This window comes from Pyrgilauda ruficollis, unplaced genomic scaffold (genome assembly GCF_017590135.1).
Source record: "Pyrgilauda ruficollis isolate IOZ18807 unplaced genomic scaffold, ASM1759013v1 scaffold125, whole genome shotgun sequence".
NCBI classification, from domain to species: domain Eukaryota; kingdom Metazoa; phylum Chordata; class Aves; order Passeriformes; family Passeridae; genus Pyrgilauda; species Pyrgilauda ruficollis.
In genome coordinates, this window is record NW_024510877.1 from 905,216 (window position 1) to 920,343 (window position 15,128).

General features: G+C 48.1%; 1 protein-coding gene across 3 annotated transcripts; it reads right to left on the reverse strand.

Annotated features, from left to right (window-relative positions):
- Positions 1-1,511: 1,511 nt before the first annotated feature.
- Positions 1,512-12,805, reverse strand: CHMP7 (charged multivesicular body protein 7). 3 transcript variants are annotated; one of them, XM_041490629.1, is made up of 10 exons: positions 12,437-12,803; positions 11,366-11,540; positions 9,707-9,892; positions 8,866-8,999; positions 8,470-8,518; positions 6,789-6,908; positions 6,401-6,499; positions 5,153-5,213; positions 4,378-4,542; positions 1,512-3,286 (listed from the first exon to the last, which is right to left on the reverse strand). In XM_041490629.1, the coding sequence occupies exons 1-10, from the start codon at positions 12,724-12,726 to the stop codon at positions 3,222-3,224; spliced, it is 1,344 nt and encodes a 447-aa protein (XP_041346563.1). In that variant the 5' UTR covers positions 12,727-12,803; the 3' UTR covers positions 1,512-3,221. The 3 variants fall into 3 exon arrangements, with proteins under 3 accessions (XP_041346563.1, XP_041346564.1, XP_041346565.1); XM_041490630.1 differs by having other exon boundaries at positions 4,378-4,539; positions 12,437-12,801; XM_041490631.1 differs by lacking the exon at positions 1,512-3,286 and adding an exon at positions 4,650-4,833 and having other exon boundaries at positions 4,390-4,539; positions 12,437-12,805.
- Between the last annotated feature and the right edge of the window lie 2,323 nt (positions 12,806-15,128).

Below are 15,128 nucleotides of genomic sequence, written 5' to 3' on the forward strand. Positions count from 1 at the left end.
AACCCCTCCAGAGATGGTGATTCCACCATTCCAGTGCCTGATGTTTTCCATGAAGGATTTTGTCCCAGTTTCCAACCTAAACCTCCCCTGGCACAACCTGAGGCTGTAGGAAAGGATCTCCCCTTCTGCTGGAGCTGGGGTGGTGTGGGATGGGATGGGATGGGATGGGATCCATGGTATCCATGGGATGGGATTCAATTTATCCAATTTCTGTGCCTTTTGGACCACGCCTGCTGCAGAAATCCCTGCAGGTTCTGCTGTCACAAACCAAAGCCAGCAGCTCCTCGTGCTCCCAGGGCAGCTCCTCCTGGGAGAGATCAGATCTCCTCCCCTGAGGAAGCTGCATTATTTGATAATCAACAGTTCAGCAGCTATTTTTTTTCCAGGCTCAAGTTAAGCACAATTTTAAACAGCTCTCCAGCATGAAAAGATTCGTTTGGTGGCAATTCAGCTCGAAGTTTTTATATTTAATTTCCTCACCCAGCAAGAGGCTGCCCTTGATTTCCTTTCCCTGCTGTCTCACCAAAATATCCTGAAAATTCTCCATTCAGGCACCCTGATTACATCCCCCACTCTGCATCAAAGGCAGAAAATTACCAGCCACTCCAAATAAAGCAGCAGCTGCTCGGGTTTAACTCCTGAATGTCACTTCCAGCACAGCTGATGCATCCCAGGATTACAGGGGAGTGTTTATTCCCGCAGGAATTTCCAGGGAAGGGACAAGTTCTGAGATCAGGGGAGAAAGGAGGAGGAGTCAGACTTTAAAAACAAAAATCCAGGTTGTAGGTGAGACCTGAGCCCTGTAAAAAAATCCATGGGAGCTCTCCAGGGATCAGATCAAACCTCAGCCAGAGGAAACAGCATCAACAGCCCGGGGATTCCAGCTTTAGGCATCGTGGTTTTAGAGGGAAATTTGGTTTTTTATGCACCAGGCCACTCAATTTACATCCATTTTCTTCAGGCAGAGGGAAAACCAGTACCAGGCTCCCAGTCTGGGCCGCTCAATTACAATTAGAACAAGAAGCTGGGTGAAAAACTGCCCCAAAATCAGCTTTAGGAATTGCCTGGCACAAAACCAAGGGGCTCATTAGAACTGATTTCCTTTTCTCCATGGGCAAAGTGGTTTAGGCAAAGGGCTGGGACTGTGAGCCTTCAAAGTGCAGGTGTGAGATGCAGTGATAAAAAAGAAGGGGAAAGATAAGGAAAAGCAGGAATTGTGTCCAAAATGGCACCAGGAATGAAGGCAGTGCCACCCAAAAAGCAGCAGAGCCTGCTCAGGAAAACCAGACAATTATTAAACATGGTAATATTTAATAATGGGCTTTTTGAACCCAGGGTAAAGTCTGGTGGAGCAGTTGCTCAGTTTGGGTTTGGATAAAGCAGCCCAGGACTATCCCTGGATCCCAGCACAGCTGGAGCAGCAGCTGGGACAGGGACAAAGCACAGGAGTCCCCAGAGCCCCTCGGGTCCCTCCCCTCCCCTTCTGTCACACACAGGCAGAAAACACCGAGGTTTTTCTCCCATTTACTTCCAGAGGAAAGGAATACAGAGCTTCAAGTCATTGTACATCATTCCATGGGGGAAGTGTGAGCTGCAGCCTCCCCCCTCCCCTGGCAGGAGCCTGCACTGGTGAGCGGTGACAGAGGGGACACAGCCTCTGGGGACACCCCCAGTGCCACCCCTGGCCCTGGGCTGGGACTGAGTGGGCAAGAAATGATCACCAGGAGGGGAAACTCCAGCCTCATTCCCATTATCCCAAGCTGCCACTGAGGAATGGGGTTTGGAGAGGCAGCGTGGAAGTGCTGGGATACATTCCCAGTGCTGTGAGAAAACATTCCCAGTGGTACTGAAACACATTCCCAGTGATGCTGGAATAAATTCCCAGTGCTGTGGGAATACATTCCCAGTGCTGCTGGAAAACATTCCCAATGCTGTGGGAGCACATTCCCACTGGTACTGGGACACATTCCCAGTGTGGAGGAACGCATCCCCAGTGGTGTGGGAATACATTCCCAGTGGTACTGGAACACATTCCCAGTCAGAAGAGGGGCACAGGGCTGGTGATCCATCCACAGGCAGCCAGGCACTCCCCTGCCACGCTCAGGAATCCCAGGGAAGGGCACATTCCCCTCCTGGAGCTCTGTTTTTCAGGGATTTGGGCTTCCCACGCTTCCGTGTGCACGCGAGGGGTAAAAAGTGACCTGCAAAAGATGAGGGCTGGGCTCATCTGTGGGGGGAGAGGCAGCCCTGGAGCAGCTGCAGCTGTGGTGCTCAGGGTTTTGTGCATCAAAAACATCCACAGGGGCTGGTTTGGGGCTTTCTGGGAACACACAATCCTGTGGGAGTGCCGTGCCAGGGCTGAAGGCAAAGCCAAGGCTGTTCCATGGAGCTGTGCTCTCCCAAGGGATCCCTTTATTTCCCACCCCAAATCCCTCCGTGGCAGCTCAGAGCCATCACCCTGCAGCTCCCAAGGAGTTTTGCTTACAGGGGTGATACAAAAATAGCCACCAGCTCCAATTTCAAGTGCCAGCAGAAAGAGGCCGGATGGCAATGCCCAGCCTTGGCCACAAGAGCCTGAAACTCCTCTGGGGGAATCTTTTGCAGGTCTCCCTTTTAAGGCCTTAATGTCGTTACAGAGAGAGGGATTCTTTTGTCTTGTGCTTGCCATTGCTGCCCTCCCTGAGCAGCACCAAAATCTCCTCAGACTGAGCAATTCCAGTGCCTGGCTGTCAGTGCAGGATCCAGAGGGAGGGACACAACAAGCACCAGGTGTTTAAGCTGCTGCAAGGGCAGGACTGATGTGCCAAGTGTTCTAAACAACCACACAAACAGCCAAATGTTGAGCCACTGCAACGCTGCTGCTACTCAGATTCTCAACATCAGCCACAGCAAAGGAAGAGAAATCAAAATCAAACCCAAAACTGATCACTGGTATGGACACAGAAGAGTTTATCTTGGCTGCAGTTGTGTTCCCAGGAGGGAAGACTGGATGTGGCAGTGACTGGGGGTCACGAGTCAGATCGAGACCAGATGTTGGCACAGAGATGACAAACACCAGCTGGGGCCAGGTCCAGAGTGGATTGTCATGGCAGGAGCTCCTGCTGCTGAGCAAAGACAGATCCAGGAGCACAGGGGTGTCCCCTCTCCTTGGAAGTTCTGGTCATCAGTTAAGGAACATTGAGACACTTCCCAAACTGCAGCAACAGGATTCTGTTGGCTCTTCAGAGATTCAGTCCCAGAGCTGTTTTGGGTTCAGAAGAAGCAGAGGGAGTCTTTTGTGCCAGATCTGTGAAGGGAATTGCAACGGAGAAGAGATCAGAACTCATCACACACGTCCACAACCCCCCAATACAATTCCAGAGTGCCCAGGTGCTTCCCTGCTCTGCTCCATCCCCTGGGGAGCACACCTTCCATCCCCCTGGAATCACATGTTCCATGTGGAACAGGGCCTGGAAATTTCTAGGGAATGCCTTGGAAATTGGGGTTATAATCTGCCCAAACAGAAGGAAAACTACATGGCAAATCCTGTGGAATTGTTCATGAACAGATTCCCAAAAGGAAAACTGAAACTGTCCAAGACAGGCGTAGGGAAAGGTCAGTTCAAGCCCGTGAACTCTGGTCATTCACTCTTACTAAATCACAGGATATGGAAGGGACCCAAAAAGATCATGAATGAATCATAAAATATTATTTCTTTATAATTCTTATTATTTATTTGCTTATCAGTAAATAAAGCCCAGTTTAAGCAGGCCTGTCCCACATAAAGAGCATTCCAGGGAAGATGCTGAGTGCTGGACAAATCCTCTTTAAAAAAAATCAGAAGGTTAATCCCTTCTGACACTGCCTGGCCTTGTACAATTCAGTTAAATTTTAAAAAGCAATTACTCCAAGCAGCAGCTCCCTCACAGAGCCTTCAGCTTTCCCTCCACCCCTGGCAAAGGATCCAGGCAGAATTCCCAGCTCTCCCAGAACTGGGTTTAGCACTGCAGAAGCAGGATCCAGGCACAATTCCCAGCTCTCCCAGGACTGGGTTTAGCTCTGCAGAAGCAGGATCCAGGCAGAATTCCCAGCTCTCCCAGGACTGGGTTTAACTCTGCTGAGCCGGGATCCAGGCACAATTCCCAGCTCTCCCAGGACTGGGTTTAGCACTGCAGAAGCAGGATTCAGGCACAATTCCCAGCTCTCCTAGGACTGGGTTTAGCACTGCAGAAGCAGGATCCAGGCACAATTCCCAGCTCTCCCAGGACTGGGTTTAGCTCTGCTGAGCCAGGTCCAGGCACAATTCCCAGCTCTCCCAGGACCCTGCTGACCCCTGTGCTGCTCAGGGCTGTCCCAGCTCCCCGAGCAGCCCCTCCCAGGCCCTGCTGCCATTCCCACCTCCAGCAGACACAGAGAGCTGCTCCAGCTCAGCCTCCAGCTCGGCATCAGAGATGGGGGCACTCAGCACCTTCTGGGGAACGGGAGGCAGATCCAGGGAATCCTTGCTCGAGTCCTGCAGGAGACTGTCCAGCTCCTTCTCCAGCTCCTCAGAGTCCATCTCTGCTGAGTAAAGAAAATATTTCAGCTCCAAGGAGAATTCAGTGGCATCCTGACGGCACAGACTGAGATCCAAAACTAAGCTGTTGTTCCTTCCATCCATTGTTACTCACAAGGAATTTCCTGTACTTCTTTTAAAGGACTGAAAATTCAGTCCTGATCTGAGGGAGGAGAATTTTTTTCTTGGCACTGAGGCCAAGAAGCTCTGGCACCTTTCAGCAGAGGCAAACAAGCTGCAGCAGCAACCAGGCCAGAGGAAAAAGCTCATCACTTCAGCAAAACAAAGCAGCAGCCACCCTAAAAATAGATTTAAACCGACATTACCCAGCTTTGAACTGAAATCCAGCCCCAAACAGGGACCACGAGGATTTGGAGATGAATAAACTGTCACAGGGGAGAGCTCCCTGCTCCCATTCCCTTCAAGGCACCAACTTTGGGATCTGGGGAAGAGTTTATTCCCCCAGGAAGCTGCTGAATGTGGGGATGGAGCAGGGATGGGAGGGAGCAGGGAAGGGATGGAGCAGGGATGGGAGGGAGCAAGGGAAAGGAGGAGGGAGTAAGGGAAAGGAGGGAGCAGGGATGGGAGGGAGCAAAGGATAGAATGCCCAGGACATACCCAGACCATTGATCCCCACTCCAGCCAGAGTCTGGGCCACTTCATCTTGAGTGTCACAAAGCTGAGGTAAAATAAACACAATGAGATAAAGATTAGAAATTAACTTTGTGCCCTACTGTAGCTGATTCACCAAAAGCAGAAATAACAAACAAAACCAGAAATTGGCCTGAAGGCAGCAGGAATTAGTGCAAAAGGCATTTCCACCTTGGTTTTCACAAGGAACATGAAGATTATTTCACAATAATAAATAACAAGACCAAGGGTGGCACACTGAGGATCAAACCCAAAGCAGAATTTCACAGTGGGAGTAAAGATATCGCTCTGATTGGAGCTTATGCACAGAAATCTTGAGTTGAAATTGCAGCTTGGGCTCCAGAGGCAGGAAGCTGAAGACCAAGCCACATCCCAGCCACGACATTTTGCAGCCCCTCAGCTCGAGCTGAAGGCTCAGTTTGAGCTGATGGTGCTAAAAAATTAATCCTTGTCTGTTTGTCACAGCAGCTTAGACTGCCAGGCTGCTCTGCTCACTTCAGTTCCTGCAGAATTAACTCCTTTCCCTCACTGAAATGCACATTACAGAATTGCAGAACTGACTAGGTTGGAAAAGACCTTTGAGATAATCAAATCCAACCTATAAAAATTAAGCAAACAATAAAATAGAATAAAATTAAATAAAATAGAATTGAATATAAATAAAACAGAATAAACATAAAACTAGAATTAAAATACAATAGAATATAATAGAATAAAAATAGAATAGAATAGAATAAAATACTATAGAATACAACAGAATAACATAGAATAAAATACAATAGAATAAAATACGACAGAATAAAATAAAAATAGAATAAAATAGAATAAAACAGAAAAAAATCAGAATAAAATAAAATAATAAAACAAGACAAAATAAAATGTCAGGCTGTTTTATGCACACAGCTCCAGCTTCCAAAGGTTTGATTTGTATTTTTAATATATCTAAAGACTTTCTAGGAAAGCTGGGTGCTTCCCCATTATTGCTGATCAAAAAACCCCCACAAAATGCAAATTTAAAATAAATTAAAATAAATTGCAGCAAAACCAAGACACAGAAATCTGCTTGCTGATGTTTTAGCTCAAAATTAAGTCAGTTTGCTGTAGTGCCATAAAGGGAAAACACTAAATAATTAAAAGCAACCAAAGAATTAATAATTAATTAATATCTGGGCAGGTTTCTTGGGAATATCCCCACCCCCCTGGCTGTTCCAGTACCTCTTGGATCTGATCCACCAGGTTCTCTGCCCTCTCCACAGTCACATCCTTCATGGAAAGCTTCAGAGCTCCCACTCCAGCCTGGTAGGCATTGAACACCTGGAAATTCAAAATAAAACAGATGGAGATGCACAATGCTGGTGGACTCCAGACTGGTAGGCATTAAACATTTGGAAATTAAAAATAAAAGAGATGGAGATGCACAATGCTGACGAAAACAGAGGGATCTCCTCTCTCCAGAGCTGCTTCCCAAGCAGCATCCCTGGAGAAACAGCAGGACATGGAGGGAGCTTCGTGCAGAGGGACATTCCCAGGGTAAATCCCACCCTCAGGTGAAGGGATGAGGGGAAGGAGCTGGGGGAGGAGCCCGGGGAGGAGCCCTCGGTACCATCTGGTCGGTCTGGGAGGCGTAGATCCGATCCAGGATTCCCTGCACCGCATCCAGCTTGGAGTGCAGCTCCTCGATGCGCCGCTCCGTCCTCCGCTTGGACTTGAGGCACCTCAGGGCCTGGCCAGGGACACAAACACAGAGCTCAGGGAAATGGACACAAACACAGACAGAGCTCAGGGAAATGGACACAAACACAGACAGAGCTCAGGGAAATGGACACAAACACAGACAGAGCTCAGGGAAATGGACACAAACACAGACAGAGCTCAGGGAAATGGACACAAACACAGACAGAGCTCAGGGAAATGGACACAAACACAGAGAGAGCTCAGGGAAACGGACACAAACACACCTAGCTCACACACAGAGCCCTCAGCCCACAGACACAGACCTCAGCTCAGCTTCACACACAAATCTGGGAACTCTCCCCTCCCCTGGACTTATTCCCACTTTGGTGAGTCCAGTAATTCCTGCTGGCACCATGGTGTGGGAATACTTTAAAATCAGAGGGTTTTGGGAAAGCTGCAAAAGGCAGGCCTCAAATATTCCAGCTAAACACTAAACATCTAAACATTTTAGCTTTAACATCTAAAACATGCCATCTGAAGTACTGCAGCTGGCACCTGCAGCTATTCCCATTCCTGGGCGTCAGAGAGCTCAGCTTCACAAACACACACACAGAGAGCTCATCTCACACACACACACACAGAGTTCAGCTTCACAAACACACACGCAGCTCAGCTCACACACACACAGAGCTCAGCTCACACACACACAGAGAGCTCAGATCACACAGAGAGCTCAGATCACAAACACACACACAGAGTGAGCTCAGTTTCACACACACAGAGCCCTGAGCTCACACACAGAGCCCTCAGCCCACAGACACAGACCTCAGCTCAGCTTCACACACAAATCTGGGAACTCTCCCCTCCCCTGGACTTATTCCCACTTTGGTGAGTCCAGTAATTCCTGCTGGCACCATGGTGTGGGAATACTTTAAAATCAGAGGGTTTTGGGAAAGCTGCAAAAGGCAGGCCTCAAATATTCCAGCTAAACACTAAACATCTAAACATTTTAGCTTTAACATCTAAAACATGCCATCTGAAGTACTGCAGCTGGCACCTGCAGCTATTCCCATTCCTGGGCGTTGAAATTTTCTTCAAAAAAAGGAATCCTTGTGGAATTTCATGCTGATTAAAAGCAGGTATTTGTAGCCTGTTGCAGCACACAAGAAGTAGAGAAAAGCAGAGAAAGTTGTGAAATGTGTGTTTGTGTTTGTGCTAAATTTGCTCAGAAATAATCACGTCAGAAAAAAATTTAACTGACAGATTTGTTTAAACATTAAAAAAAAAAAAAAAAAAGAGCCAGGAGTTAGATTTTGATGATTCTGAGTGGGTCACTTCCAACTCGGGATATTCTGGGATTGGAAGAGCCATAAAAAAATCCCAAATCAACCAGGAATCCCTGAGGCACACACAGAACAAGTGGGTTGAAGAGTTTATTTCCAACTCCCTTCATCACCTCACTCTGGAAAAATAAATCCTTCACTTAAGGAGAGCTTTGGCTTCAGAGCCACCACTCCAACATCCCTGGGATGAAGCCCCCAAGTTTAACCCTGGGCATGATCTGCAGTTCTGGAGCAGCTCCAGGACATTTCCCTGGTAATTCCACTCACCAGCTGCTTCTTCCCAGCTCTGCAAGCACTCCTGGCGTCCTCTTTACACCTACAAGATGGAAAAAGGAGAAAGGAAAGGAAATTTCTTCCTTTTTTCACAACCCACAACCTCCCTCCCCCTCTCTCTGAGGGGACCACAACACTGCATTTTGGATACAACCACCCTCAAACCACTGCTGGTTCCCACAAGTCCTTGACTGCATTCCAAACCCTTGCAAACATTCCTGCACCTTGTTTTTATAGGGAACAGGGAACAAAGGCTGGAAAAGCTGTCCCAGCACACGGCTGTGAAAGTTTTGTTTATGAACAGGAAAGAACAACAAGAGAAAGCAGCTAATTGTGTCCCAGAGTTCTACATCCCACAGATGTTGTTCCCACCACCCTTCCCCAAATTACTTCTCTGCTTCCTGGGAAAGGGACTCCACCTTCTGTGACAGCAGCTGCTCACTCTGCATCAGCTGATAAACTCCAATGTCCACATCATTCATTGGGGACACCTTGGCGTGGAGGCCTCGGGCAAACTTCACAATCTGAAATCAGAGCAGCACAGGCTGGAGTCACTGCCCAGAAATCTCAATTAGGAATCACAGACTGGAGTCACTTCCTAGAAATCTCAATTAGGAATAGTTTCACTTGGAAGGAAGGAAGGAAAAGATGTTTTTGCACTCCCAGTTTAGGCCTTGGAGTCATGAGGATGCCCCAGCCACCACAGGATTTAATATTAGATTAGGATCAGGACCAGCAGTGTGGAAACAAAAAGCCTTAATGGAACACCTGGAAGATTTAAAGCTGTTCCTGGATTCTGGAAGTGGAAGGGAATGTCAGGCTCCCAAGGAGTTCAGAACATTACAGAGAAAATGGAATCTCAGAGCTGAGTGCCTGCTCCTCTGTAGGAAGTGACAAACTTAAAAAGCTTTTCAAAAACGTGGAATTCCACGCTGGTTCGAGAGACGTGGAGTTTGTGTAGCTGGGAATAGTCAACCTGCAGGGTCTGCCATGTTTTTAACTCTTCAATGAAATCTGAATTATTATAAATGTTTAAAGAACCTGCCATGCCAGACTTAGGATTTCTTGTCACCTACAACCAGGTAACAACACTGGAGCACGTGCAATTTACCTTTCCAGACAGAGAACACCCATTTCAGCCAGCAAAATGGCTAAAATCCATCTCTCTCCAGGCAGATGGAAGGCAAGACAGGGATGATACCACCCAAAAGCAGTCACCTGGACCCTGTACCTTCTCTCCATTCTGTTCCAGGATGGTGACCCTCTTCTCCTTCTGCAGCTGGAGCAGCAGCAAGTAGAAGGTCCTTTCATCGGGGCAGAGGCCGGCACAGAGGGAGCGGAGCTCGGAGAGGGCGACCACGGGGTGGGAAGAGAGGGCAGAGCTCTGGTACAGGCGGTAAACTTCCTCTGCCTTCTCCTGCAAGGGATCCAGTGCTGCCTTAGGACCTCTCCTTGGCTGCTTTCCAGATCCTGTACTGCCTTAGTGCATAACTCTGAGCTCCTTATTTATTATTAATAAATATTTATTAATGTCTTCTTATTTATCTTTAATTATTATTTTATTATTAATAAATGTATTGGGGTTTTTTTATTAATAAATACCCACTTTATTTTCTAACTCTGTCTGGCCTCTCTTCTAGGTGGGCACTCCAAGGCATCACAGGGATGCCCACACAGCATTCCTGCTCTTCCTAAATCCTCCCACACCTCCTTCCTCCCAACTTGGACACTTCCTGCTTTATTCTGGAGAGAATTTCAGAATGAGCCACAGGGAACTCCCAAAACAGTCATCCACAAAAACCAAAACTCTGTTACTGACATTTCCTGAAAAGCTGTGGAACAGCACAGGAGCCACACAGGCAATCAACTGGCTTCCCCTGCACTTCCTGGAAATCCCTCCCCAGGTCTGAACCAAATAAAAATTCCTGCCTTTAAAGATTTCCTACATTTCTGCTGGACACAGTATCCCAGACAACCACAGCAAGGCCTGGAGCTCATTCTGCAGACACAGAGTAACAGAGAGAGAAGAGGGGCTGGGACAGGATCCAATCCCATGGGAAGGCAGCTGGAACAATGCCCAGGGAATCTGGGCTGGTGGGACACTGGCTGGCCAGGCTGTGACTGTTCCACCCCCTGCTCATCCCTGCAGCAGATGGAGCTTGGCCTCAGAGTTCCTCATGTCCTGCACAGGAATGAGCTCCAGCCTGGGATTCACAGCTGGCTCCCAGCACAGTTCTTGCCTCCCTGGACAAGCAAGGAACTGTGTCCCTCCCTTTTCCCGGAGTCACTGAGAAGTCATTGTCAGAACCACGGAATGGTTTGGGATGGAAGGACCTGAAATCCCACCCAGTGCCTCCCCTGCCATGGCAGGGACACCTCCACTGTCCCAGGCTGCTCCAGCCTGGCCTGGGCACTGCCAGGGATCCAGGGGCAGCCCCAGCTCCTCTGGGAATTCCATCCCAGCCCCTCCCACCCTCCCAGCCAGGAATTCCTTCCCAATCTGCCATCCATCCCTGCCCTCTGGCAGTGGGAGCCATTCCGTGGGTCCTGTCCCTCCAAGCCTTGTCCCCAGTCCCTCTCCAGCTCTCCTGGAGCCCCTTCAGGCCCTGCCAGGGGCTCTGAGCTCTCCCTGGAGTTTCTCTTCTCCAGGTGAGCACACCCAGCTCTCTCAGTCTGCTTCCAGCCCCTGGAGCAGCTCCATCATTTTCAAGGAACATCTAAATCACCTCCCATCCCCAAGCCACTGCACCCATCTCTCTCCAGGCTTTTGAACACCTCAGGAGCACCAAGGAAGATCTGCTCAGCCCTGACCCCTCCTTCCCAGCACTGGAAATGACTCCTGTTTTTCCTGGAGATGCACAATCTCAGGAAAGCTCTCCACAACACTCACCTGCAGCAGCTCCACGTAAATCAGAACCTCCTCTTCCTCGGGAATTTTGCTGTCCCCCAGCACGCTGGAGAGGGTCCACTTGAGGGGCTTCAGGATGAAAACTCCCACGCCCCACGAGATCCAGCTGCTGTCTACACTGGCCATGAAGTCTGACTCCCTCTGGAGCTTCCCACGTCTAGGGAAAAGATAATTCACATGGAACTGAACACAGTCACTCTAAACCCTGGACATCCTGCACATCCTCCACTCCAGTGGCATTTTCTAACACCAAATCCAGCTCAAGTTTGACATTTCATTGCTGGAAGCACACAGAGGTTTCCACTCCTCCCCTGCTTCCTCTGGATCCCAACTGCCTTTTGTTTACTCTTTTCCCCCCGTTTTGCAAGTTTCTCCCACTTTTCTACTTGAAACTGATGAGGCATCAAGCGAGGGGATGAACAGGGAGGGTCAGTTTTAGGGGTAATCAGCCATTTCAGGATAATTCCGTTGTTATATTAAATTGCAACAACAGCTTCTCAGATCTACTGGTTTTAATTTTCTGGTCACCGACAGAGCTCCTGCTGTTCTGAGCCTCTTCGAGGTGCCAGTCCCGGGCTCCAATTTCACAGCACAAAATCTCTGGTTGCAAAGACCAGCTCAACACATCCCCAGTGCCCTCAGCAGCTGCGACACCACAACATCCCAGGAACATCCCCCATTTAACAGCGATATTCCTGGGGGAATATTCCTGTCCTCCCACACCTCCTGCGAGGCCCTGGCTGAGCTCTGATTCCCTGTCCAGCTCGGCCTCCCAAATTCCACACACACGCCATGAACCGCAATTCACAGAATCTCACACTGGTTTGGGTTGGAAGGCCCTTAAACCCCACCAGTGCCACGCCAGGGACACCTTCCGCTGCCTCAGGCTGCTCCAAGCCCCGTCCGACCCGGCCTTGGACACTTCCAGGCACGGGGCAGCCACAGCTTCTGTGGGAAACCAGAGTGCAGAATTCCCCCTGCAGGCTGCCACGGCACGGATCCATCGCCCGCCGCATCCCCTGACACCCCCACACCCTCCCCGACCTCCTTTACCTCAGCAGCTCCCTGAGGACGGTGCCGAGCCCCAAGGGGACGCTGCCCCGCCGCTCGAAGCCGTTCTGCAGCTCCCTCAGGCACGTCCTCACCGCGCCCCTCCGCCGGCCGCGGGCCAGAACCAGCCCGACCCAGAAGGCCATCTTGCTGTCCCACTCGGTGCTGTTCACCTCGCGGCTCTGCTTGAAGGCCGAGAACAGGAAGGCCATGCGCTCGTCATCCGTCTCCCACTCCGGGGGCAAGTCCCCGGCCGGGGCCGGCCCAGGGGGGGCCTCCCCCGGGCTGCACATCTACGCGAGCCCCCGGCTCGGCCGCGGCCTCCGCCCGGCCCGGCCGCCCGCCCGCCTCAGGGGAGACGCGCACGGCGCATGCGCGGTGCCACCCCCGCGCCCCCCCCGCATCGCTTGGGGTGGGCCGCGCCGTCCCCCCCCCTCAGCCCCCGCTGTGGTACGGCCCGGAGAGGGTCAACGGCCCCGCCCCCAATCGCCGCCCAGATTGCTGGTGGTGACGTCACCGTGACGTCATAAATGGGTGCCATAAATGGTCTCAAGGCCAGTGGTGAGGGGGCGGGGCTTGGGCCATTTCTACATAATTCTACATATTTCTACATATTTCTACATATATGTCATATTTCCCACATATATCGTATAGAGAATAAATGCATATTTTTAACTTTCATAATACAACTTTTCCTTATTATTATTATTTTATATTATATATAATTTAATATAAATATTATAATCAAATTAATTCAATAATAATAATCTATTATAACATATAATGTACATTTAACTTAAACTATCTAATAAATTTTTTGTTAATTCATCTATAATATCATAACTAAATATTGATTAGTATATAATTATATAGGTATAAGTATATTCTATAATACTATATTATATATAATTATTTATATTATATAATACAATATTATCTATTAGGTAATCTGATATTATATCACGTCATGATACAAAATTATATTATATGATAACATAATATTATATTATCATTATTTAATACATAATGGGTCTAATTCAAGATGTTATTATATAATATATAATAATGTCATGGTATTTATTGTATAATATCACTATATATAGTGTATATTTTTGTGCAATGTACAATTTATATGGAATTCAATGTAACATTATATATTTATATTAAAAAAAAAAAATTAAACTGGTGCAAATTGCCCAGAATTTGGCTGTGCCAGCCCCAGGGAAGGCAGCAGGTCCCAGAGCTGCCTTCAAACCGATCCATGGAAATCAGGGGATGACTCAGCACAGGCAGGATTTATTTTTAGCTCCTTCCAAGCCAAAATTTCTTATTTATTATTATATTTATCATTATATTCTTGTATATCATTGTATATATTATATACTATATTAATTATATATTTATTATATCATTCTATCTATTATTATATTATATGTAATTACATTTTTATATATTTTAATATCTTTTCTGAGATAGGTGAGGGATGCAAAACAAGGAATTCCTTCCCTGGTTTCAGTTGTTCAGCCCTTCCCAGGGAAACAGGGATCCAGCACAGGGATTTGGGAAGACAGATCCCATCATTTCAAATAAATCCCATCATTCCAAATAAATCCCATCATTCCAAATAAATCCCTCAGCCCTTCCCAGGGAAGCAGGGATCCAGCAGTCATTTTTTGGGAAGACAAATCCCAGCATTCCAAATAATTCCCTCTGCCCTTCCCAGGGAAGAATGGGTCCAGCACAGGGATTTGGGAAAGATAAATCCCAGCATTCTAAATAAATCCCATAACTCCAAATGTTCTGCTGTCCCTCTGCCCTTCCTGGGGAAGCAAGGATCCAGCACACATTTTTGGGGAGATAAATTATTCCAAATAAATCCCTCTGCCTTTCCCAGGGAAGCAGGGATCAGCACACATATTTGGGAAGATAAATCCCAGAATTCCAAATAAATCCCAGCATTCCAAATGTTCTGCTTTCTCTCAGACCTTCCTAGGGAAGCAGGGATCCAGCACAGGGATTTGGGATGATCAATCTCATAATTCCAAATAAATCCCTCTGCCCTTCCCAGGGAAACAGGGATCCAGCACAGGGATTTGGGAAGACAAATCCCATAATTCCAAATGTTTCTGTTTTCCCCCAGCCCTTCATGGGGAAGCAGGGATCCAGAAGAAAATTTTAGGAAGATAAATCCCAGCATTCCAAATAAATCCCTCTGCCCTTCCCAGGGAAGCAGGGATCCAGCACTCATTTCTGGGATAATAAATCCCAGCATTCCAAATAAATCCCTCTGCCCTTCCCAGGGAAGCAGGGATCCAGCACAGGGATTTGGGAAAATAAATCCCATCATTCCAAAAGTTCTGCTTCCCCTCTGCCCTTCCCAGGGAAGCAGGGATCCAGCACGGGGATTTGGGATGATGAATGCCATAATTCCAAATAAATCACTCTGCCCTTCCCAGGGAAGCCGGAATCCAGCACAGGGATTTGGGATGATGAATGCCATAATTCCAAATAAATCACTCTTCCCTTCCTGGGGAAGCAGGGATCCAGCACACATTTTTGGGGAGATAAATCCCATAATTCCAAATAAATCCCATCATTCCAAATAAATCCCTCTTCCCTTCCTGGGGAAGCAGGGATCCAGCACACATTTTTGGGGAGATAAATCCCATAATTCCAAATAAATCACTCTGCCCTT